The sequence below is a fragment of the Scylla paramamosain genome, chromosome 21, assembly GCF_035594125.1.
Source record: "Scylla paramamosain isolate STU-SP2022 chromosome 21, ASM3559412v1, whole genome shotgun sequence".
NCBI lineage: Eukaryota > Metazoa > Arthropoda > Malacostraca > Decapoda > Portunidae > Scylla > Scylla paramamosain.
The window spans coordinates 11,576,608-11,600,766 of NC_087171.1; the positions used below are offsets into that span (position 1 = coordinate 11,576,608).

At 36.8% G+C, this 24,159-nt stretch overlaps 2 protein-coding genes and 1 long non-coding RNA gene across 5 annotated transcripts in view; 1 reads left to right on the plus strand and 2 right to left on the minus strand.

Moving 5' to 3' along the window:
• The first annotated feature begins 3,823 nt into the window (after positions 1-3,823).
• LOC135111016 (uncharacterized) lies at positions 3,824-8,208 on the plus strand. The gene is made up of 3 exons (XR_010273524.1): positions 3,824-3,944; positions 5,103-5,266; positions 6,121-8,208. It is a non-coding gene; the product is annotated as an uncharacterized LOC135111016 (long non-coding RNA).
• On the minus strand, positions 6,867-14,090 carry LOC135111015 (peptidyl-prolyl cis-trans isomerase Fkbp12-like). Its single transcript, XM_064023876.1, has 4 exons — positions 13,963-14,090; positions 11,228-11,275; positions 8,910-9,022; positions 6,867-8,206 (listed from the first exon to the last, which is right to left on the minus strand). Exons 1-4 carry the CDS (start codon positions 13,997-13,999, stop codon positions 8,072-8,074), a joined length of 333 nt encoding a protein of 110 aa, XP_063879946.1. The 5' UTR covers positions 14,000-14,090; the 3' UTR covers positions 6,867-8,071.
• A 1,824-nt stretch (positions 14,091-15,914) lies between these two features.
• The window catches only part of LOC135111017 (bifunctional 3'-5' exonuclease/ATP-dependent helicase WRN-like), a 28,740-nt gene continuing 20,495 nt past the window's right edge, over positions 15,915-24,159 (minus strand). For 2 of the 3 annotated variants that reach the window (XM_064023877.1, XM_064023878.1), the window contains exons 16-19: positions 23,689-23,899; positions 20,166-20,307; positions 19,580-19,683; positions 15,915-18,527 (exon numbers count right to left, since the gene is read on the minus strand). In XM_064023877.1, coding sequence (XP_063879947.1) covers positions 17,718-18,527; positions 19,580-19,683; positions 20,166-20,307; positions 23,689-23,899 — 1,267 coding nt within the window. In that variant the 3' untranslated portion in view covers positions 15,915-17,717. Of the gene's footprint in view, positions 18,528-18,742; positions 19,271-19,579; positions 19,684-20,165; positions 20,308-23,688; positions 23,900-24,159 lie in introns of those variants that run through there. The other variant, XM_064023879.1, reaches the window with a different exon arrangement.

Here is a 24,159-nt window from a genome sequence, read left to right on the forward strand (position 1 = left end):
ACCATCACCTCATCCAACTCAAACCTTCTGAAATACCAACTTGGACCATCATCTCAATCAACTCGGACCATTCTGAACGACCAACTCTGGCCATTTTTATTACAAACTTGAATCATCGTTTATTCCAACTCAAAATCCAAACCTTAAGTCAATGGTTCTTAACCCCTGAGTCGTGACCCAAAGCTGTGTCACCAAGCCATTTCAATGGGTCACCAAGGATGTTTACACAATTTTTTTTCCCAATATACCTATTCATGCTCTCTCTCTCTCTCTCTCTCTCTCTCTCTCTCTCTCTCTCTCTCTCTCTCTCCACTACAACAACAACAACAACAACAACAACTACTACTACTACTACTACTACTATTACTACTACTGCTGCTGCTGCTGCTGTTGCTACTACTACTACTACTACTACTACTACTACTACTACCACCAGATAATAGTTGCAGAAGCAGTGAAACACTCTTGGGAACTCGGACGCTCATCTCTCTGGCCTTTGAAAATAGCCGTGGCCTTATTTAACCTGGATTTTCGCTAAATAAGACGGTGACGCAGGCCATGGCTGCCTCTGTGTGCTGGTGTAGGCTTGCTGGGAGGTGTCTGGGAGAGCCGGGAGCTAGTCATGAGAGCCAGAGGAAGGCTCATGATATTGGTAAGTGACCGATCCACCACTTTTCCAACTTATTAATTCTTTTAATCAGATGCCGTTTTGTAATGGGCAGTAACTTTGATAGCGTTGTTCTTTTAATAACTCCGCGTCATGTACAACAACGAAACAGAAGGGTTAGGCTACATTAGTGTACATGTTGTAGGAAATTTTCGTCAAACATTACTTATTTCCTTAGTTTTTATTTTTTTTTTAAGGCTCATATTCCACATTTTCTCGTCGTTAAGAATACATTTATATATTTTTTTTAAATCAATATTTCACGGTCCTACTAACGTTCCTAACCTACAGGACAAAATACCCTGAATTAACTCCTACAGAAAGTTAAAAACCATCAAAATTTAACTTACCAAATGTTATCACCTGAGATGGAGGTAGGCTTTGCATATATATCCGCCATTATTTGCTACATATCAAGTCCTTCCTCTTCTAAACTCTTCCACACCTCTACAGGTATGTTATCCGGCCTTGTTGCCTTCCCATCGTTCATCCTCCTCAATGCTTGTTTGACTTCCTCCCTTGAAATTGCTGTTGACAGGAGAACAACAGCAATTTCAAGGGAGGAAATCAAACAAGCATTGAGGAGGATGAACGATGGGAAGGCAACAGGGCCGGATAACATACCTGTAGAGGTGTGGAAGAGTTTAGAAGAGGAAGGACTTGAGTGGCTGTGTTGGTTGGTAAATAAGATCTATGAGAAGGAGAAAATCCCAAATGCATGGAGATGCAGCGATATTGTCCCAATATACAAGGAGAAAGGAGACATATAGGACTATAAAAATTACAGAGGGATTAAATTAAAGTCGCATACAATGAAACTGTACGAAAGGATAATTGAGAGAAGAGTAAGGGGAGAAACACAGGTGGGAGACGAACAATTTGGATTTATGCCTGGGAGAAGTACTACCGATGCAATCTTTGCGCTAAGACAACTACTGGAGAGGTATGGGAAGAAGCAAAGTGAGTCACACCTTATTTCTACTGATTTGAAAAAAGCTTATGATAGAGTACCACGCCAGGAAGTTTGGGCTAGTATGAGAAGGAAAGGAGCATCAGAGAAGTATGGGAGAGTGATCCAGGACATGTACTAAGGCTCAAGGACGAGGATAAGGAGCAGTGTGGGAACAACAGAGGAGTTCTGTGTGAGAGTGGGTCTGCACCAGGGATCTTCTCTGAGCCCATATCTGTTCAACCTACTCATGGATGATAGTGTTCAAAATATAAAGGAGGAGGCACCGCGGACCATGTTGTTCGTGGATGACATCGTCTTGGTGGATGAAAGTAGAGATGGGGTAGAGAGAAAGTTGGAGAGATGGCGAGGAGCATTGGAAGGGAGAGGTTTGAGAATTAGCAGGGAGAAGACGGAGTATCTGAATTTTAATGGTCGACAGAAGAGCGAAGTATGGATGAAAGATATGAAGTTAAAGGGTGTCAAGTAGTTCAGATACTTGGGCTCTAATATATCAGCGGACGGCAGCCTGGATGGACAGATCATTCACCATATCAAATCGAGTTGGAAGAATTGGAAAATAACAACTGGAGTGCTCTGTGACCGAAAAATTAGTGCCAGAGTAAAGAGGAAAGTGTTCAAATCAGTGGTTAGACCCGCATTGTTATATGGTGCGGAGACGTGGCCAATAAAGAAAACACAGGAGAATAAGTTGGAGGTTGCTGAGATGAGAATGTTAAGGTGGATGCTTGGGGTGACAAGGAAGGATAAAGTGAGAAGTAATTTTATAAGAGGAACAGCCAAAGTAACGGAGGTGACAAAGAAAGTACAAGAAAGGAGAATGCGATGGTTTGGTCATATCAAAAGGCGAGAAGAAGGGTATGTCGGCAGAAGGATATTGGATATGGAAGTGGAGGGAAGAAGACGACGTGGCAGACCAAAGAAAAGGTGGAAGGATCGCATTGGAGAGGACCTGAGGGAGAGAGGATTGAATGGAGAGGAGGTTGGGGACAGAGCCTTGTGAAGATCAGTGAAGAACAGCGACCCCATATGAACATGGGAGCAGCTGCAGAAGATCTCTCTCTAATCATAAGTCAATCTTGTCACTAAATGGAGCTACATGGCTATGTTTTCATATCCGCTGGTCAGACATAAACCCCATTGCCTGAGTTTACTGTGATAAAGACAGGTGAAGCAGACTGGTGGCTGTTTTCTCTACATGATGGATATGCTTGCTGGAACCTGTCGATATTCAAATTATTTTATAGTTTTCCTAATTGTTTTATTTTGGTTTTTAAGTAAATTATTATGGTTTCTGAAGATATTTCGTTATTTTTGAAGTGTTATTCTTAATTCTGTACAGTAAAATATGTTGATTTTACGGACGTTTTGTACGTATATGACGGTCGTTCCCTGGTACATTTTTTTCATACCCTGTCAAGTTTTTTTTTTTTTTAAGTTTGTGATTAAGTTTTTGTTCTTAATTTTTTTTTCCAGGATTAACGAGCACACTATTGGGATGAGTCTCTCATCGCCAATATGTAGCGTAATTTACAGTATTTTTTTTTTTCAGGATTAACGAGCACACTATTGGGATGATTTGTACATATATAAATGGTAAATGGTGGATAAGTGTCTGTAATGAGTGTATTTATGTGTGTGGAGGGGAAGTGGGGTAGCAGGGGCGTGCCAGATGATGAGCAAGCCTGCTGCAGCTCACCACTTAGCCTGTCACTGCTCCTGCCTGCCTTCCTGCTTGTTGTTGTTGTTGTTGTGTGTGTGAGAATGAGTTTCCCATAGGTCCAAGCTCTCACATCACCACCTCTTCTGCCCTCACTACCCAACCTCTCACGCGCCCCCTTCCCTTCGCTCTTTGCTCTCCTTACTGACTCCCCGTTTCGTAGTTTTGCTCTGCCTAGCTTATTGCTCTTTCTATCCCTCAACCATACTCTTTACTTGGTATAAAGTATAACTACAGCCTCAGTGTCACTTTAATAAACATACGTAGTACTATGTGATCTCTAGCCTGGCACAACCCTCTTCCGGAGTATTAGTACACATGAACCCAGCAGAAGTAATTAATGGAGGAGATAAAGAAAGATAAAACAATTTCAAAATTAACACAATAAAAATAAACTTTAAAAAGCACCCCAAAGAACAAGAATTAATAGTACTATCTCAAAAATTTAAGTAACCGTCCTGGGGTGAAGACTGTACGCTATGTGTATGTCCTGGGGTGAAGGCTGTTCCACCATGTGTATAAACAGCAATAAACTCAACGAGGGTTGAAGAGACCAGGTGGTTTTCCGCTGTAATTGTGTTTAAATGGTCAGTATCACCTGCTGAAGCGACAGAACGAGTGGAAAAGTAGTAATTGTAGTAGTGGTAGTGATGGAATGGTGTTAGTAAGGTAATAAAGGAAGTGAACAGTCCTGCCTGTCTCATCATCAGTAGAAATTAAGTGTGTGATTTTATTCGTTGGTTTATTTATGTGTTGGTATTGTCGCCTCGGCATAGTATAGAGTTTGGCCAAGCTCTGTATGTAAGCTGCAACATGAGGCAATTTCACCTGTACATCCGTTTGTATATTTCATACCCATTCGGATTGGAGTAGGTGTAAGGTAGGGAAACCAAATGAAACCAGTTTATTTTTGCTATTTCTTATTATTTATTTACTTATTTTATTTATTTATTTATTTATTTATATTTTTATTTATTTATTTATTTTATTTATTTTTTTTTTTGTCATCCCACTGGTCTTCTTATCCTGTCTTCCACTTTCTTCCCACTGGTCTTCTTGTCCCGTCCTCCACACACCATCCCAAGGCCTTCTGCAGTCTTCCCACTGGTCTCCTTGTCCTGCCCTCTTCCACACATCATCCCCAGGCCTAACCAAACCGACTTAACCTAACCTAACCCCACCTTCACAGGTTCAGACCCCTCAAGAGACCTGCCCAAGTTGGAGTTTATGGTGGAGGGGCAGCTGCTGATGGGCAAGCTTAAAGATCTAATGGAGGAGTGGGAGGAGCCTGGAGGGTGTGATGGAGGTTGAGTACTTGTAGAAGCTCCCTCCACCCACCCCCAAGGGTATCCTCCACCTTGATGAATGGGTGTCTGGTGTATGGGCCACCAACCACTGGTGAGAGAGGGAGGAAGGGAAGAGAGGGAGACTGGCTAATGGTGGATGGGAGGGAGAACAAGAGGGGAAATGAGAAGGGGAAGCTGACTAGTGGTGAGAAAGAGAGATCCTAACACATACCTTAGACAACAGTGTTTTACCCTAAGTACCATTCTCTCACCCTAAATGCACCCAAACTAAATTTCCACCTTAAATAACAATAATTCACCATAACTGACTTTGTTGCCCTAATCCAACCTCCTCTCGTCCTAAACACATCCTATCAAATTTCTGCCTTTGACAACAATATTTCACCCTAACTAACCTCCTCATCCTAACCCCCCTCTCACCTTACTCCTTGCTCACAGGCTACTGATAGGTGTGACATCAACACCCTATGCCTGTGGTCTGTGTAGGGGCTGGCAGAGGGACAGGATGACAGGGCCTATTGCCTCACCATCCCTGTTCACTGTACTTCTGTCAAGGCCATTACCTGGTTACATACTGAGGCCACCCTGCTGTCATTCATCAGGTGAGAGAGAGAGAGAGAGAGAGAGAGAGAGAGAGAGAGAGAGAATGAATGAATTTGCATAAACAAGGTGAAGGAAAACAGATAAATTATGTAAAAGAGAAGAAGGAAAAGAAGAAATGGAATTTGAGTGAGAGAGTTTTGAAAGACTTGACAAATGTATGGATGGGGATGACAGGTGGAAATAGACATGTTTCATACAGGGACTGCCACATTTAGGCCTGATGGCTTTCTGCACCAAATCTTGTGTTTTGATGTTTTCTACCACTTCACATCACAAGACTACCACCTTCTACCACACCATAGCTGTCCCAGCCACACCAAAAAATAGAAAACACCAAATATTCACTGACAGCTTCTACCACAACATGTCCACAGACCAAATGGTGGAGATGTGGGTGTGGCACAAGTGTGTGTGTCACAGCCACAGCCAGTGTGTTGTGTGTGGCTGGATATGAGAGGAAGGACTACTGCCATAGGGTCCTGGGACAAACTGTCAAGATTTAGACCACAGGTGAAAGAGAGAGAGAGAGAAAGAAAAAATTGCATTGCTATTACTTTTACTATTATTACTAGTATTACCATCAATAATAAAAATAAGAATAAAATAATTTTCATTGGTATTATTCTTTCTTCATAACCAGACTTTTTTTGTTTTGTGTATTTCACTGATAATTATTGTTTCTTTATACCCTAATCCATAATTCTCTCTCTCTCCTTGCAACCATCACATTTTCTTTTTTATCTACTTTTAATCAATTTTCTTTTATTTATTTCCCTGCCCTGACAGACCCCAATTTTGGATTATCTTAATTTTTTTTATTTTGCTTCTTTTTTAATTAGTTTTTCTTCTGAAGGTAAAGAGGAAGGCACAGCTCCCCACAGGCTGTGGAGAGTTGTGCCATCTGTGTCTTCTGGCCATCCCTGCACCATACCCTGCTGATGGGGTGTGCTGGCCAGCATGTCAGCCTGTGCAATGCGAGGGACACTAGTTTATGGCTCTTCGTTGCTGTTTTGTTTGCATTTATTGTCTTTTTCACTCTATAGTGGTATTGGTATGTTTTTGCTTTGAGTGTTTGTTTCTAACTTGTCAGCATGTGCAAGTATGTTTGTTGGTGTTTTTGCGTTTTATGTTTTGGTTCAGTTCAATTTGTTGCCTCGTCTGTTGTCTCTTTATATTCCTGTATACAACCCTAGCTTTGCTTTCTCACCACAACTATTTTCCAAAGCAACAGAGATGATTAGCTGAGTTCTCAAGACGTTTCTTCATTTCATAATGTACAGAGATCTTGTTAATCTTTCTAGAATCATAAAAACACTTAAAAGCTTGTGTAACTTCAACTATTGGCTTTGGAAAGTAGTGCTGGTGTGGCCCAAATGCACTTCAGAATATGGGCCCAAGGCCACTATACATAGTGTATGTGGCAAAACTGGTGATCCCTTTTTGAGGAAGACAGCCTTGGTATATATATATATATATATATATATATATATATATATATATATATATATATATATATATATATATATATATATATATATATATATATATATATATATAATGTATGTATGTATGATGACCACTAGAAATAAAGCTTCCACAATTATTCATATTTTATTTGACCAGAAGAACCTTGTACTGAGAAGTTACAAAAAGAAAAAAAAAAAAAAAATGAAAAAAAAAGTCTGCAGACTGGAAGAAGAGCTACAGAACCTTGGGTCTATCGTTTAGGGTTAATCAGTCCAAACAAATCCAAGATAATGTACCTACACTACAAAGCACAGGTCTACCCACAGCAGGGATGTCCTACAGTTAAGAACATTAAAAGGAATGCTCTTCACTTTACCACTGTACCAAAAGTAATGTGTAGTGCAAACTCATGGGTTCTAATACAATGATAAGAACAGTGAAGCTCTCCAAAAGCACTGCACTCACGGGAATTTGGAAACTATTTGTTATGATACATGACATCAAAATTTATTTGAGTGCATTGCTTCAATCATTCACAGACTACTCCAACCTGCATTTTGAATGGACAGTTAGTAATAATACTGAATCCTTAAATTCAACCATTCAATCTACTGGTTTGGAGATAAAACAAGTAGACATCAAAGACATTCTAGATGAAGACTTTTTTTTCTTTTGGATTGCTGCTATCTCTATAAAACAACATACAGATGGTGCAGAATATTCTGGTGTAAACATAACTAGGTTGTCTTCTCCAGTTGCTGTTCAGACGTCAATATCAGACAAAACCGTGTTGCACTGTAAGCTTAAGAGGCCAAATCCTGCAACATAACTATTTGACTTTAAAACAAGTCAATTATCAATGTAATACACATTGCACTGTAGTACTTAATTTTGCTATTTATTTTTGTAAATTTCCTTGTTGGAGCTAAAAATGAGAAAAGCATCACTGAGGTCAGAGGCAGACGTAATAAAGTAAAAATACATATAAAATTGCATATGCAGAAGAACAAAACTGTCTAATCTGACAAGGATCAAACTGTACTGCATTACAGGACTTTTTGGGGGTAAGAATGGTGGCACTGGAACATTTGTTGCCAAGCATCCACATCACTTTGTATTGTTCCTGAGCAAATGGAGGCATCATCTATGTATGCTTTGTGATAAATTGTTTACTAAAATTTTAAGCATGAAAATTAATAAAACAGGTTATTCATCAGCCTTAAATTGAAGGAAGAGATGGAAGAACCAAATCAGGGCACTCTTAGTACACACCAGAATTCCTTACACTTGCTTTCCCAAAAGTCACAGCAGCAGCAGCAGCAGTGTAGAACTTGCCATTAGGAAGCCTCCACAGCCAACAGCTCTACATCAAAGGTAAGTGTGGCATTGGGAGGAATCACACCTGGGAAACCTTTCTCCCCATAGGCATAGTCTGGGCTGCAGACCAAGCGAGCCTTCTGACCAACAGACATCTAAATAAAAAAGGCAGAAATAATTACAAAAATAATACACATAATATATTGCAGACAATTTATAAAATGTAATATGTTTCTGCTTCTTATAAATACTTGATGCAAGAAAATTTCATAAGTAAATTTTGTGATAAAAGAAGAAATATACAATAACAATTGTGTATATCACAATAGAATCTTTAAATACTAAATACTAGATACCGCAGTTAAAATTAACAAATAGCTCTTGTCTGTTATATTATCACTTCAAATACACTTTCAGATGCGTCTCTGAGCACATAACCGACAACATTGAAAATAAAAAAGATACATAAATCAAGAAAAGAAAAGAATACTTTACAGTAATGAAAGAAAGCCATTTAATATTTTTAGCAGAAATTAACAAGATGTATAATTAAGTGCATAGTTACTAGAATAAAGTACCAAAGGAATAACAAACTGGATAAAAGACCTATGACACGTTATCAAGGGAAAACGACCAAATATTTTGCATATAGCCACAGAAGTAGAAATGGAGGTGTGCAAAATAGATAAATGTTAAAAGTTGTCAAGAAAGTCAAAACCTTAGAAACAGGAAAGCATCTGACATAATATAAGGAATACTAAAGAGCATTAAATAACTGATTGGATCCTCATTTCTTGACTGGACCCTTGCAAGAGCTCTGCAATTACCAGACAATCAGCAACACAATGTTTTCCTTACCTGGGCCACACCTTCATCCCAGCCACGGATCACCTCTCCAAGCCCAATGCGGAATTTAAAAGGTTTTCCACGGTCCCGGGAGGAGTCAAATTTGGACCCATCACTTAGTGTTCCTGCGGGTAGTGAGAGAGAAATGGCCATGTATATACCATGCTAACCTGTCTCCTCTGTCTATTTCCTTCATTACTCACTATCAGTCTCCTTATTCACCCTATTAACTAAAATAGAGGTAATTTTCAAGTAGTTTATCTTGTTATATGAGAGAGAGAGAGAGAGAGAGAGAGAGAGAGAGAGAGAGAGAGAGAGAGAGAGAGAGAGAGAGAGAGAGAGAGAGAGAGAGAGAGAGAGAGAGAGAGAGAGAGAGAGCAGGGGGGGAGAGGGGGGGATTTAGTATAGGTTTGTGGCAACATACACATGTACTATAATTATCATCCTGAATACACCTACATTTATTGCAGTTACATTTTTACTGTGGAATAATCACGATGCCTTACCTGTTGACTAATACCTAATATCTAGTGTCCATGCAGCACCTGATGTAAAGATTTGACAAGACTTTATGAGCATATTCAACTTTTCTCATGTTTTCATTCTAAATGCTTTCAATGTATATTCATATTATGGCTTCTACCTAATAATGAAATTCTCTAAGTAACCAATGAAAAAGAGGCAGATGCACCTCTTTATTCACACAGATGATGCACCACACAGTATTCTAATCTTTGTTTTTACTTCCTTTTTCTGTCCCTTGATGCATCTTCACAGGTATCTGTGACCGGACTTTCAAATAATTTTGTAATAAAAGAGCTATGAAAGTGAATAAATGCACTAGTGGCAGTCATGGCAAGCATACTGTAGAAAGCAAATAAACATCTGTGGCTTGAAATTCTCATGAAGCAGGTCTTCAGTAAATACAATTCCACTCTAGTACTTTTTCATTATTCAATTCTAGATATACCAAGGACAATCAAGGTTAATACCATTCCTAATGTGGTTCACTGATTCCTAACAATGGAAATAAAAATTATAGATGCACTACTAAGTTTTTGACAATGTTTTTACAATGTGTGATTTAACATACAGTAATTCTGGTCTCTCCAAGCAAGCTTCTACACAAAGACAAACTACACGCATATGCACACACACAAGCATGCACTCATGCATGCATGCATGAGTGCATGAGTGCACATGCACACACACAACAAACACAAAGGGAGATGCTAGAGAAAATTACTTAATAATAATATACAAGTGTCTCTGCATGTATTTAATTCTGTTAAAAGTAAGATGCTTGGAAAAAATGTATATAAATAAAATATAAAATAGCAAAATAAAATAAATTACTAAATAAACAAATTTAGTGATGGAATGCTGTGCGCCAGACGATCTTAAGTATGCTTGAATGATGGATATCATTCAGAAAAGAGATGATATAGTTGCATGACTTTACCTAATTTTGGAAACAAAATGGGGCTCAAGATGAAGAAATGCTACACAGTAGGGATGGGAAACAATGCAATGACCTTGATGGAAGCATGAGAAAAAAAATAACAGTAATAAATAAATAAATAAATAAATAAATAAATAAATAAATAAATAAATAAAATAAATAATAATAAATATATGAATACATAAAAACTTGGGAGGGATAATACAGGATAGTATACTGACAAGAGATACAAGCATAATTACAAGTGAAAGTCACAAACTTAGATTAATACAGGTGTCATTTGATTACTATGTATACGGGGGAAGAAACGCTGATAAGCTGTTAAAGAGTTGATAATTCACTGATATGGAATATGTAGCCAACTGTGGTTTGATCTTACAAAAAAATATGGGGAGAAATTCAAGATACACAGTAGTATATAAAATTAGGGAGAACAAAGGAAAGGGCAAATATGTGCAATACAGTTGAGCAGGGCAGTCAAAATTCTTTGACAGTGTGTGACACTTTGTCATTAATAATAATAATAATATATATATATATATATATATATATATATATATATATATATATATATATATATATATATATATATATATATATATATATATATATATATATATATATATATATATATATATATATATATATATATATATATACACACACACACACACACACACACACACACACACACACACACACACACACACAGAGAGAGAGAGAGAGAGAGAGAGAGAGAGAGAGAGAGAGAGAGAGAGAGAGAGAGAGAGAGAGAGAGAGAGAGAGAGAGAGAGAGAGAGAGAGAGAGAGAGAGAGAGAGAGAGAGAGAGAGAGAGAGAGATTCAAATGGAAGACATAGATTTCTTACCTGTATAATGGACCACGACTTGTTGGCCTGTTTTGGGCCATGTCTGACCTGAAAGAGAAAATATATATATATATATATATATATATATATATATATATATATATATATATATATATATATATATATATATATATATATATATATATATATATATATATATATATCAAATGTCAAATAGAACACTTGCAACAGATTATTTTCATGTAGTATATTTCATGGCCTTAGACTGTACAATGTACAATTCAAAAGGCAGTAAAAGCAGGTAACACTACTCTTTTAAAAAAGAGCAATTCTTGTCTTGTAACTTTTATTGATTATGAAATCAATATCATGAATAAATTTGAAATTTATCATGATACAATTCTTGCTCTACATCAATACAGAAAACCAGAGACAAGAGAACAGTGCAACAACTTGAATATGCTTTAACATTACAGAATAACTTCACTTACTGCCTCTTAATAAACTATTGTATCTCCTTAAGTATATGTCAAGATCTGGAGGCCAAATATTTAGACAAAAAATTGGCAATTGACCAATACACATGGCCAAGATTTCTTTGGGTGAAAATCCAGGAATCCAAACATGACAGGAAAGCCCACTAACAACTCTTGGCTTCTAAAATTAAATATTTACTTACTATGACCAGTAAACAAGACAAATCTTTACCAGTTAGGTACTTAGTAATGAAGAGATGTTTGCCTCTAGCAGATAAAGCTTTTTAATGAAAATAACAATTTCCTCATGCAAATAGTCATAAATTTGTTTTAATTATATTAATAATGAATTCTTGAACAGTGTCTGGGTTAAGAACAAGTAGATTGGCTGGCTGTATCATGCTATGCCACAGCTACCACAGTTCAAAGTAGCTTTACAAGCCAATCATGTATAAGATGCAAAATAAATTTCAATGTGGCCCAGAAATGGCCACTACAGCTTTTGGACATGTTGGATGTCCAGGATGACATTTAATTATTGGAACTTCACAAACTGAGGAAGTGGTTCCCATGCTCTCCTGCATGACTGCAATGTCCTTTCCACACCAATACTCCTCAGTGTTGTGAGTCCTGCATGTACAGAAAACATAACCACACGAGGGAATGATGCTTATGAAAGAACTCAACAAAAAAATAATAAATGACATCAATGCACATTCATGGTCATATCATGAAGACATGATATCATCTTGTCAGTAAGGTATGTGGTTAGGTCAGGCAAGAGAGAGAGAGAGAGAGAGAGAGAGAGAGAGAGAGAGAGAGAGAGAGAGAGAGAGAGAGAGAGAGAGAGAGAGAGAGAGAGAGAGAGAGAGAGAGAGAGAGAGAGAGAGAGAATTTATCTAATCATTATAATGCCCAACTGATAAAGTACAAGACATCTGTGATATTTCTTTACACCATTAATTTTCTTGTTGTCTGTGGCTGTTACTCTAATGAATTATGATATCAATATTCCTGAATCAGGCAAAATAAGATTAAGGATTAATATCTGAAATCTTAAATTCATCACTGTAAATCACTATAGTTAAACACAGCTTTGACTTTTGATTTATGAGTAATTAGACAGTTATAAACAACAGTTAATGCTATGCTGCCTTGTCCTGGACCTAGTACCTTATTTTGCATTTTCAGTTAATCAACACTCAACTTCCCTTATTCACAACTTAAATGGAAAATATGCAAATATTCATGTCCTACAATATGTGATTCTGAGGTAAATAATACTCACAGTACATCTTTTCAATGTGCTTTTGTCTAATAACTGTTTGAGTGAAGACAATTCATCTTAAATTGTTTCAAATTTTCTACATTACAAAACAAAGGGTAAAAGGAGCACAGCATCCACTATTAAAGGAGAGTTACCCACCATGGGCTACCTTTTATCAAAATAATCTTAAAATAACTTTATTTATTTATTTATAATTTTATACACTACCAATAAATTTTGCCATAAAACCTTTCCAACTAAAAATTACAATATACTTAATTTCTCCCAACCTTTTCTTACAAGTTAAGAACAGCTCAAGCTTGTTCATCCAATTACTTGATTTTTTTTTTTTTTAATAGAATTCATTCACTGTCTCCATAAATGTTCTTTCAACCGTTCCTTTTGGTAAATATGCCCAACAACTAAAGGCCCGCGCCGCCTTGGCTTCCCAGGTGACAATCATACCGAACCGAACCGCCCCGCAACACACGGCCTGCCTGATAGGCCTATCCCACACGGCCTCGAGGGGCAGCTTCCCCGGCAAATTCCCGATAAATAACTAAGCATATTCAGAAGTTTCTAGAGTACTCACGTGCACAGGAAGTTCACACTGAATTTCAGGCAAGTTTTAGTCATTTCCGCAATCCGTGGGAGTAACGACCGTCCTTGAAGAAACATGCGCAATGCGGAATGCGGCGAGGCGACCCTCCAGCCCTCCAACCCTCCAGCCTGCCTCTGCCCTAACCATCCTGCCACTCCTCACTGCTTCACATACATTTCCTTGCCACCACACCATCACCGCCACATCTTAACCCTCACATTCTGCTGGAGATCAGCTACGTGAGGGAACATCTAGCATGAAACAACAAACGGTAACCTTGAACACCAACATTCCGGTGGGAGGTTTCGGTTTGCTTTATAATTACCCCATATTTTTTCCCGACTACTTATCAAGTCCACGTAGCAGCCTCTGGGATTTCTCTGTACCAAACATATTTATTCAGTACATGTAAGTGAAGCCGTGAACCCACCGTTGCCAGGTGATGTGGTGAAAACTTCAACTCCCATGATGATGTGTGTTGCCGGCGCCTCGTCCTGCCGAGCCTGGCCTGCCTCGCCTCCTCGCTGCCGGCCTTGCCTCTCAAAGCTCCTACACCATTCACACTACTTGCCATGAACATAAATAAAAAAAAAATCTAAGTTGATTTTTTTGTATTTATCTCACCTAACCTATATTTATAAGCAGCTTTTCGTGATGATAAGTCTTATATCTAGGGTGTCCATCTAATATTTGTACGTTTGACAGTCCAGTATTTTTTCCACGCAAATTCTTCAACTTTAATAGAGAAATGTCTACAAATAATTACCTTTGAACTATACTAATCTTCAAGTTCTATAGGTATTGAATATGATTTTTTTTCGAACAAGGAAAAACACCACTGAGTACACAAGATTTACATCTAGTAAAGGTAGCTGAACGCATTGCTACCTGCGTGCAGGTGCATGACGTGATGGCAGAAAGTCCAGGTAGAAGAGTAAACACTGCCGCACGCTCCTTTCGCTGTGGTGTTTACCAGTAAAAAAGCATGTAAATCTTATCTTGTTTTGATATTAAACGATGAAAAATTGTAGAACTAATCACATGTAATACCTGTTTCTGGCGTGCTGCTTCGTTTCATAAAAAAAGATAAAAAAAAGAATAAATAAACAAATAAATAAATAAATAAATAAATAAATAAATAAATAAATAAATAAATATATATATATATATATATATATATATATATATATATATATATATATATATATATATATATATATATATATATATATATATATATATATATATATATATGTGTGTGTGTGTGTGTGTGTGTGTGTGTGTGTGTGTGTGAATTATTAAACAATAGATATGCATATTATTATAGTCGTTTCACAGTAACATTAAGCCTTATTATGCTATCAAATTAAACGAGATTGTTAAATGATCTGAGCCTATTTACAATATGTTCAGACCACTGGCAAGAGGTTCATGTGTATCGTTCTCAAATACATGGATAAATTCTTGATCATTCAGACAGAGAAATCGAAATGATGGTCCAAACTCATAGCATACTGTTACTTTGTCCAGAAGTGCAATGTATTCTTTAGGTCCTGTAACATTATTAATGTTTCTAATTACATGTATCGGAGAGAACGACAACGCCTGATCTCCGTGGCAGAGGACACTGGTGCCTGGTGCAGAGGCGTGGAGCGCCAACCGACGACAGATTGAGTCCTCACTCTCATACCTCTAATGCATTTTCATGATAGCAGAAGTCTATCAGCTGCTCAGAAAGAACATTACCTTCCCTTGTTCGAGCTTCGCGTTGTTGAGCTACCACAATAATGCGATGAGTTTCATACAGCCAAAGAAAGTTGAACCTTAACCCTAATTTTCCTGTCTTTCTTAATTTAACTATGACTTGTCTTTTGTACTTGCATTTTTCTCTTAGGAAAGCAAATTTAAATTTACAAGTAAAAAATAAATAAATAAATAAACCTGACTGGCACGCACGCACACACAAACACACACTATCTATATATGAGTCTGGCAGTTCCACATGGGATGGCCCATACAAAGCACCACACACACTCATACACACATCATTCACACTCTTAGCCATATCAGCTCCTGGTAGACATGGGTAGTCTCGTTGACAACCTTACTATACCCCCACGGGTTGAGACATGGCACAGTGCGCGTCACACACACACACACACACACACACAAAGGAGAAAAAATCTATGGGCCCAAATAAGACATGACCCCCATTGTAGGATTTTAGGCTTATAAATTCTATTTGAATTGCAACTATTTCTTAAGAGCTAAGCTCGTGATGCAGTAAGATTTTTCTAAGTCCACAATGTCACAAAGTTGGCTTTGTGATACTGCAGGAGTATTTATTTATTTTTCAAAGGACTGGGTTTCAGAAATACCACCTTTATAGGTCTTACTGTCACTTTATTACCTTATACTATAGCTGGGTGTGATAACGAAAAAAAAAAAATAAATTCTCACGATAACCGATAACTGGAGATAAATTTAAGGGATAAAGAACAGACTGAGGACAACATCCTCAGTCTGTCCTTTACTTATAATCTAAACTGAAAACTTCACATCTCGTCTCTAGCTAAAACAGCTTCTATGAAGTTAGGTGTTCTAAGACGTCTCTGCCAGTTTTTCTCACCCTTCCAGCTGCTCTGTACAGGGACCGTATCCGTCCATGTATGGAGTATGCTTCACATGTCTGGGGGGGAGGAGTTCCACTCATACCACCCTTCTAGACAGGGTGGAATCAAAAGCTTTTCGTCACAACTCTTCTCCTCTAACTGACTGTCTTCAGCCTCTTTCTCATCGCCCTAATGTTGTATCTCTTGCTGTCTTCTACTGCTATTTTCATGCTAACTGCTTTTCTGATCTTGCTAACAGCATGCCTCTCCTCCTCCCATGGCCTGGCTGTACAAGACTTTTTTCTTTCTCTCACCCCTATTCTGTCTACCTCTCTTAATCATTCATCCCTTTCTCTGGTAAACTCTTTATTTCCCCCTTCCTATGACATGAATTCCTTTAAGAGGGAGGTTTCAAGACACTTATCCTTCAATTTTTTACTGCCAATTTGGACCCTATTTGGGGACTAGTATCTCAGTGTCTTATTTCAATTGGATTTTATTGCCCTTGACCAGTTCCCCCCCCCCCCCCCCAAAAAAAAAAAAGAATTCAAAATTCCAATACTAGTGGTAATGATATTGATATTTTAAGTAAAAAGAAACTGATAAATCCAAATCTTTATTTTTATCTTTATCTTCAAAATTTTGCAAAGAATCTTTGAAAACTTTAAATTCATTGTTTATCCTGTCTCTTCTCTAATGAAAAATACTGTTTTAAGTAAAATAAATACATTTGATTTTGAAAGTTAAAAACTTCAACATGTTCATGTACCAAAAACTAAAGTTATCCATCATTGCTAGTTTGGATCTAAAAGCATCAGTGCTACTGATGAATCAATAATATGGAAAAAATAATTATCGGATAACTGATAACCTGATATTGTTATTGCGATAATGTCCACCTATGCATTATGATATATTCACATTATACCACTCTGTAATTTAATTAAGATTTAATTCCATACCAACCATACTAATCATCTTATGCACTTTTTTCTTCTACTTCCCTGATCTCTCACAAATTTCCATCATGTACAATCCATGCACTGCAGGTAACAGGGTGCCAGTAAAGATATATATATATGGTAAAAATATAGTCTACATTCCTTACAGTCAAGCACATACTTCCCTGCCTTTCTTGTCATTAGCCATTTCCACTGAACTTTCAGTTTTTCCTTTAATTATTTCACAAAATCAGATACAGCACAGTATAACAGTGGTACATCACCCTTATATATCATTTCAAATTCTTGAAAAGACTTTAACATGGCTGTTGCTTAAAGTATTTCATATAGTAATTATTTTATTATTCAAAGATTAATTTTCTTCCAAGCTGAAAATTAGTTTGCATATTACATACAAACACACAATCTCATCTAGTAAAATAGGCAACAATTAAATTGTCTCTGAAGTGATAAACACTGCATTAAAAAAATAATCTAAATCTTAAAGGAACAAATATTCATGTATTGTATTATACAGAATAAGAAATATGAACAAAGAAAAATCATAATGCTAAGAAATTAGGAAACAATCATTATTATTAGAAAACTAGACTTTGAACTAGACTTTGAAACTAGATTTTGAAAAACATATTTGACTTTAACTTCTTTTTCATTTTCCGTGCATCAATCCACTGACTTCCTTTTAGTTCTCTCTTTTTATTTAATAGAATATTTTCATACTTTGCATCAGAGTCTTCTTGCTTGTCTTTCTTTGGCTCTGAATCATCACAATATTGTATCCCTCTCTTCTCTTTGGACTTGGTGCTGGATCCCTGTGAATAAGTAAGTGTTGAACTAATCTGTGTTTTGCCTGAAGAACTAGATGGATATGATGGCTGTATATTCTCTGCTTCCTGAGGATTTTTTTCTACACTAGAGCTAACTACTGCAACAAGTTCTTCAGAAAAATCTATATTATCAAGGTCATCAAAAAAGTCTTCATCATTTGTAGAAATGGCTTCACTTAATTTTGGGATAGTGTACTTCACATTATCTTTATTTTCAGCCAATTTTTTCTCACTTTCCTTTCTGTTTTTTTTCTCAGTAAAGTTTTCACTCTGGTTTTCAAGGTAATTTCCAGACACTGATGAGATTTCTGTATTCTTTTCCATTCTTGATGAGTTTAAGGTCTTTTTAATGTTTTCATCACTGGAGTCTCTTGTTTCAACAGATGGATCTTTTACACTATCTGATACATATGAAGAGACTGGATGCTTTACAGTACAGGAATCCTTTTCAGGTCTTGCTTTAGATAACCACCCAGAGGAAGTGGCTATGGATGTTGAATTTGAAGAATTTCTTTTAAAACGCCATCCAAATGATGTTTTTTGAAAGCTCCAATCTTGGTTGTCAGGCATGCTTCCCTCACCACCCTCATCAACCTGAAAAATGGTGGTCTATGTTACCATCATAACCATTATCATAATCTATTTCTGGTAATGAGGAAGATAGGAATAATAATAATAATAATAATAATAATAATAATAATAATAATAATAATAATAATAATAATAATAATAATAATAATAATAATAATAATAATAATGTTCAGACATTTAGACAAGCTGGAGGGGGAGGTGGGAGGAAAACACAGGTGTATGGAGTTGAGTTTATTCTCGATTGGTTTCGCCTACAGCTTCTTCAGGGGAACTGGGTTTGCTATGGTCTAGAGCCTCCTTATATTGGGATGGTGGTGACTCACGGTGTGCTGCCGATTCCAAAAGTAGGTTGCTAATTGGCTGCCCTATCACCTGTCTGTGACCTTGGGGGTGCAGAGTGCTGCAGCAGGATCCGCCCACACAACATCATCTGACCTCTTGTGTAAGTTCTTGTTCATGTTGATGTACAATGCCTCCAGTACCTTTCTTTTCTTTTTGTCCAGGCCCTGGTGCAAGACCTTGGCACGTGGTTCACCAAAGCGCTGGATGTGCAGTGGTGCCTCACGTCTGCATGGTGTTCTTTCATCCTTGTGTCCAAACCCCTTGCTTGTTTCTCCAAAGTAGCTAGAGTCGCATCCTCTGCATGGTATTTCGTATATTATGCTGTCAGGACTGATCCTCTGTTTCATACGAAGTATCTTGCCAATCTTTCTCCCTCCAGTGGTCAGGAGGGCTGCACCCAGTGCCTGTGTCAAGTCATATTCTGGGAGGATGAGATACTCTATACACTTGTGTTTTCCTTCCATCTCCCCCTCCAATAATAATAATAATAATAATAATAATAATAATAATAATAATAATAATAACAACAACAACAACAACAACAACAACAACAACAACAACAACAACAACAACAACAAAAACAACAACCATGTTCTTTCTACCCACATTTTTTATATCTTGAAGTAGCACATGTCAAAACCAGAACATTAAATAATACATATTTGTACAAAGTAAAGATAATTGTTGCTATTCTTAAAAATTACACAACTTACTTCACTCTCCTGGCAGCTTAAGTTGTTTTCCTGGCAGAAGGAGCGAATGTGGCCAATGAAGTAGCGACCAAATTTTCCTATTTTAGCTTCACTCATCCCCTCAACTGAAATACAAGAAATAAACTGAAACTTGGACAATACTTACTAGTGCAAAAACATAATGAAGAATATCAACACAAAATATAAAAAAATCAATAACATTTATAAAAAATTTACTTATTTGAAATTTTGGTATATGATGAAAAATTTCCACCACAAGGATGAATTAAAGAGTGGTTTAAACACTAATATATATCTATAACTTGGTACTTTTAATACTCTCCATCAAGCCTTTAGAGTGCACTAATTTCATACTGGTATCAGTAAGACCTAAAAAAACTCAGACAAAAATTAACTCATGACTACAAATGTTACAGGCATAATGCATGAATCATGTCCAAAATACAATATGGATAAGATTGAATAAATTCTAAACAAATAACACATGAACATAAATAAAAACTTGGTATAAGGAGAGATTCACAAGGTGATCATCTCATCTTGCATGATTAGTCACCTTATAAACCAATGGTACAATAAGACTAACTTGTCCGAAGGCTGGAGAGTGTGGTGGGCCTCTTCTGAGTGAGCAGCAGCATGGTCTTATTTGTGGCTACCAGGTAAGGCATGAAGTTAATTTCATCAGCAAGAGAGTTCCTCAGCTCCAAGAGAGACTTGTACAATTCCATCTAAAAATAGATAGATAGATAAATAAATAAATAAACACACACACACACACACACACACACACACACACACACACACACACACACACAAATACAAACACACACACTCATATATATATATATATATATATATATATATATATATATATATATATATATATATATATATATATATATATATATATATATATATAAGAAAGCAGATAAATTATGAAAAAATTTCCAATCAATTTATATTCATTAATATAATCTGTTTTATATGGAATATATGTATAGTAGCTACAGTCAAGATAAAAAGTACAACTCTTCATCAGTAAAAACACATTATGGTAACAATTATGTGGACAAGCAAGACTGCAAATGTTATTTGATTTAAGAAATATTCATTACTAATATAGCAAGTTGTAAAACAATGAAAGCTATTCTTACATTTTTGAGCAGTGATGCTATAAAACATATGGAGAGGAAATAGAGTACTGTTTTAGGTATATCCAGAATGAAGGGAGGAAATAGTGAAACATTATAAATTGCAAATATGACTCAATTTTAGAATGTTATTATTTTTCTATTGTTGATACTTCCATTATAATGTGCTAAATTGTAAGGATTCTCTCTCTCTCTCTCTCTCTCTCTCTACATAGTGTGTATGTGTGTGTGTGTGTGTGTATTTACCTAGTTGTGACATACGGGAGAGGAGCTAAGCTTGTACTGTCCCATCTCCAAAACAGTTTTTTATCCAACTTTTCCTTAAAGTCATGAATATTTGTAGCATACACCACTTCCCCTTCCAGTCCATTCCATGCCACTATGCTTCTATGAGGGTAGCTAAACTACTTTATGTCCCTTCTGCAGGTGGTTACTTTTAGTTTTCTTCCATGACCTCTTGTTTCTCTTTTGTTCATTATAAAGAGATGTTCCCTATCTAGTTTTTCCATCCCATTCAGCAATCTGTGCAATGCAGTTGTCACCTCTCTCTCGTCTCTTTTCCAAGGTTGGGAGTTGCATTCTGATTAGTCACTCCTCATATGACAATCTTGTAATTCTATTATCATCTTTTTTGCTGCTCTCTGTATTCCTTCCAACTTTATGTGCTTTTTTTTTCATGTGGTGACCAAATTACTGCTGCGTATTCTAATCTTGGACGTATCATTGTGGTGATTATTTTCCTCATCATTTCTATATCCAGATAAGCAAAGGCAACTCTTATATTTCTTAGTAGGCTGAGAGTTTCACCTGTTATTTTGTTAATGTGTTTTTCTGGTGATAAATTCTGAGAAAATCGCTCTCAGATCCTTTTCTCTTGTTGTCTTATTTACTGTTTCATTCCCCCATCTTATAGTTATAGCTACACCTTCTGTTACTTTTTCCAAATTCCATCTTTTTACACTTACCAGAGTTAAATTCCATTTGCCATCTCCCACACCTTGTCTATATCTCTTTGTAATTCTTCACAATCTTCCCCATATCATTTATACACACCGCAAACATTATTGGAGCCCTAATTACTGTTCGCATCTCTCTGTTTTTAAGGAACTCGTCCATCCATTTCAACACTTTTCCATTTACACCACCTATCTTTTCCAGCTTCTACAGCAGTCTATTATGCGGCACTTTATCAATAGCTTTTCTTAAATCTAGATAAATACAGTCTGCCCAACCATCTCTCTCCTGTATGATATCAATCACTCTTGAATAATAACATAATAAATTAATGACACAAGATCTCCCTTTTCTAAAGCCAAATTGACAAGTAGTGAGAAAGTCATTATCTTCCAAAAACTTGGTCCATTTGTTCTTTATTATCCTTTCACATATTTTTGCAACTACACTCATCAGCAAAACTGGTCTATAATTTAGTGGGTCTTGTGCGTCTTCTTTAAATATGGGTACAATGTTTGCCCTCTTCCAATCCTGTGGAACTATTCCTTCATTAATAGATGTACATATGATGGTATGTAATTTATCATTAAGCTGGTTACTGCATTCTTTTATTACCCTTCCCCACACTCCATCCGGTCCTGTGACCTTTCTCACATCTAACGTTTTGATGATCTCATCAATTTCCTATTTTGTTACTTGAAATTCCTCTATTTTTCCGTTTTCAGGTATGCACAATGGCCTTATAAATTCCTTTTCCTTTGTAAAAATTTCACCACTTCTGCCATCTCTTTTGGGTCTTCATAAACCACTCCATCTACCATTAGCTTTCCTATACTCACTTTGCTCTTCAATTTACCATTCACATATCTATAGAAGAGTTTGGGCTCATGTTTATACCTGTCTATTATATCTTTTTCAAACTGTCTTTGTTCATCCCTCAGGATCTTCATGTAATCATTTCTTGCTTGTTTGTAATTATTCAATAGGTTAATTCTTATACTTTTCCTCCATTTTTTCCATGTACAGTAAAATCCCTCTTATCCGGCATTCGAGTCTCCGGCAGCTTCAAGTATCCGGCACATTTTTCCCCGAGCCATAAAATCAATAAAAAATCAATGTGTACTCATAAAATCAATTAAAATTCTCGCGTGAGGCATACTTTGTCCCCTCGCCACCAGAACGCACTGCTTTGCGCCACCCGCGGCCCACTGCACTGTGTTTACTCAGTGACTCAGTCCCGTGTGTGCACTGTTTATTGCCTGATGCCTTCATCATGCCTAAAGTTGTAGAAAAGAGGAAGCGTGTTGTGCTTACACTTAAGCAGCTGATCAGATCAGCTGCTGATTAAGATCAGCTGATCTTTGGTATGGTAAGATGCGTGAGTGTAGGGTGGTGATTGTGGACATAATTTCACTTCTATTCAAGTATCCGGCAATATTCAAGTATCTGGTATGTCGGCAGTCCAGTTGATGCCGGATAAGAGGGATTTTACTGTATCCTCTTTCATCCTTCTTGCTGCTTCATATCTTTTATTAAACCACTCTTTTATTACCAGCTATTACTGTCTGCTTTTTAGGCACAAACTTTTTTCATCTTCATATATTTTAAGAAATTAATCCCACTTCTCTTGGACCCCTGCAGCCTTATGGAACCTATCCCATCTCTCCTCTTGAAAAAACTTTCTCACATTATCAAAGACTGCTTTACAGTAGTTTAATCTCCCAGCATGGTGTTCTTCATTCCTTTGATTCTCTATTTCCTCAAGTATCTTGAATTCTATGGCAGCGTGGTCACTTCTGGCAAACAGACATTCTATGTGAACATTCTCAATTCTGTGTGCATGTGTGTGTATGTATATATATATATATATATATATATATATATATATATATATATATATATATATATATATATATATATATATATATATATATATATACACACACACACACACACACACACACACACACACACATACAGACACTCCCTGACTTAGGAACATACCATCAATTTTTCCTTTTCTGGATCATAATCTTCCCCATTTTTAGGAGGTTCATCCTTCTTAACCTCCTTATTCTGGTGGGCTTGCACCACATCAGTCCTGACAGATCCCAAACCAGTGGCAATGCCAGGAATCTGTGGAGGCTTGGGACTTGCTGAGCTTGGTTTTGAAGCTGATGTATCTGCCATTCTACTTGATGTGAACAAGAAGTCCCTGCAAATTAACCCATAATAATAATAATCAAATATATATGCTTTCCCAAATTATCTTGAATCTTTTCTCCTAATTTGCCTCCTTATCCATATGAGAGAGAGAGAGAGAGAGAGAGAGAGAGAGAGAGAGAGAGAGAGAGAGAGAGAGAGAGAGAGAGAGAGAGAGAGAGAGAGAGAGAGAGAGAGAGAGAGAGAGAGAGAGAGAGAGAGAGAGAGAGAGAGAGAGAGAGAGAGAGAGAGAGAGAGAGAGAGAGAGAGAGA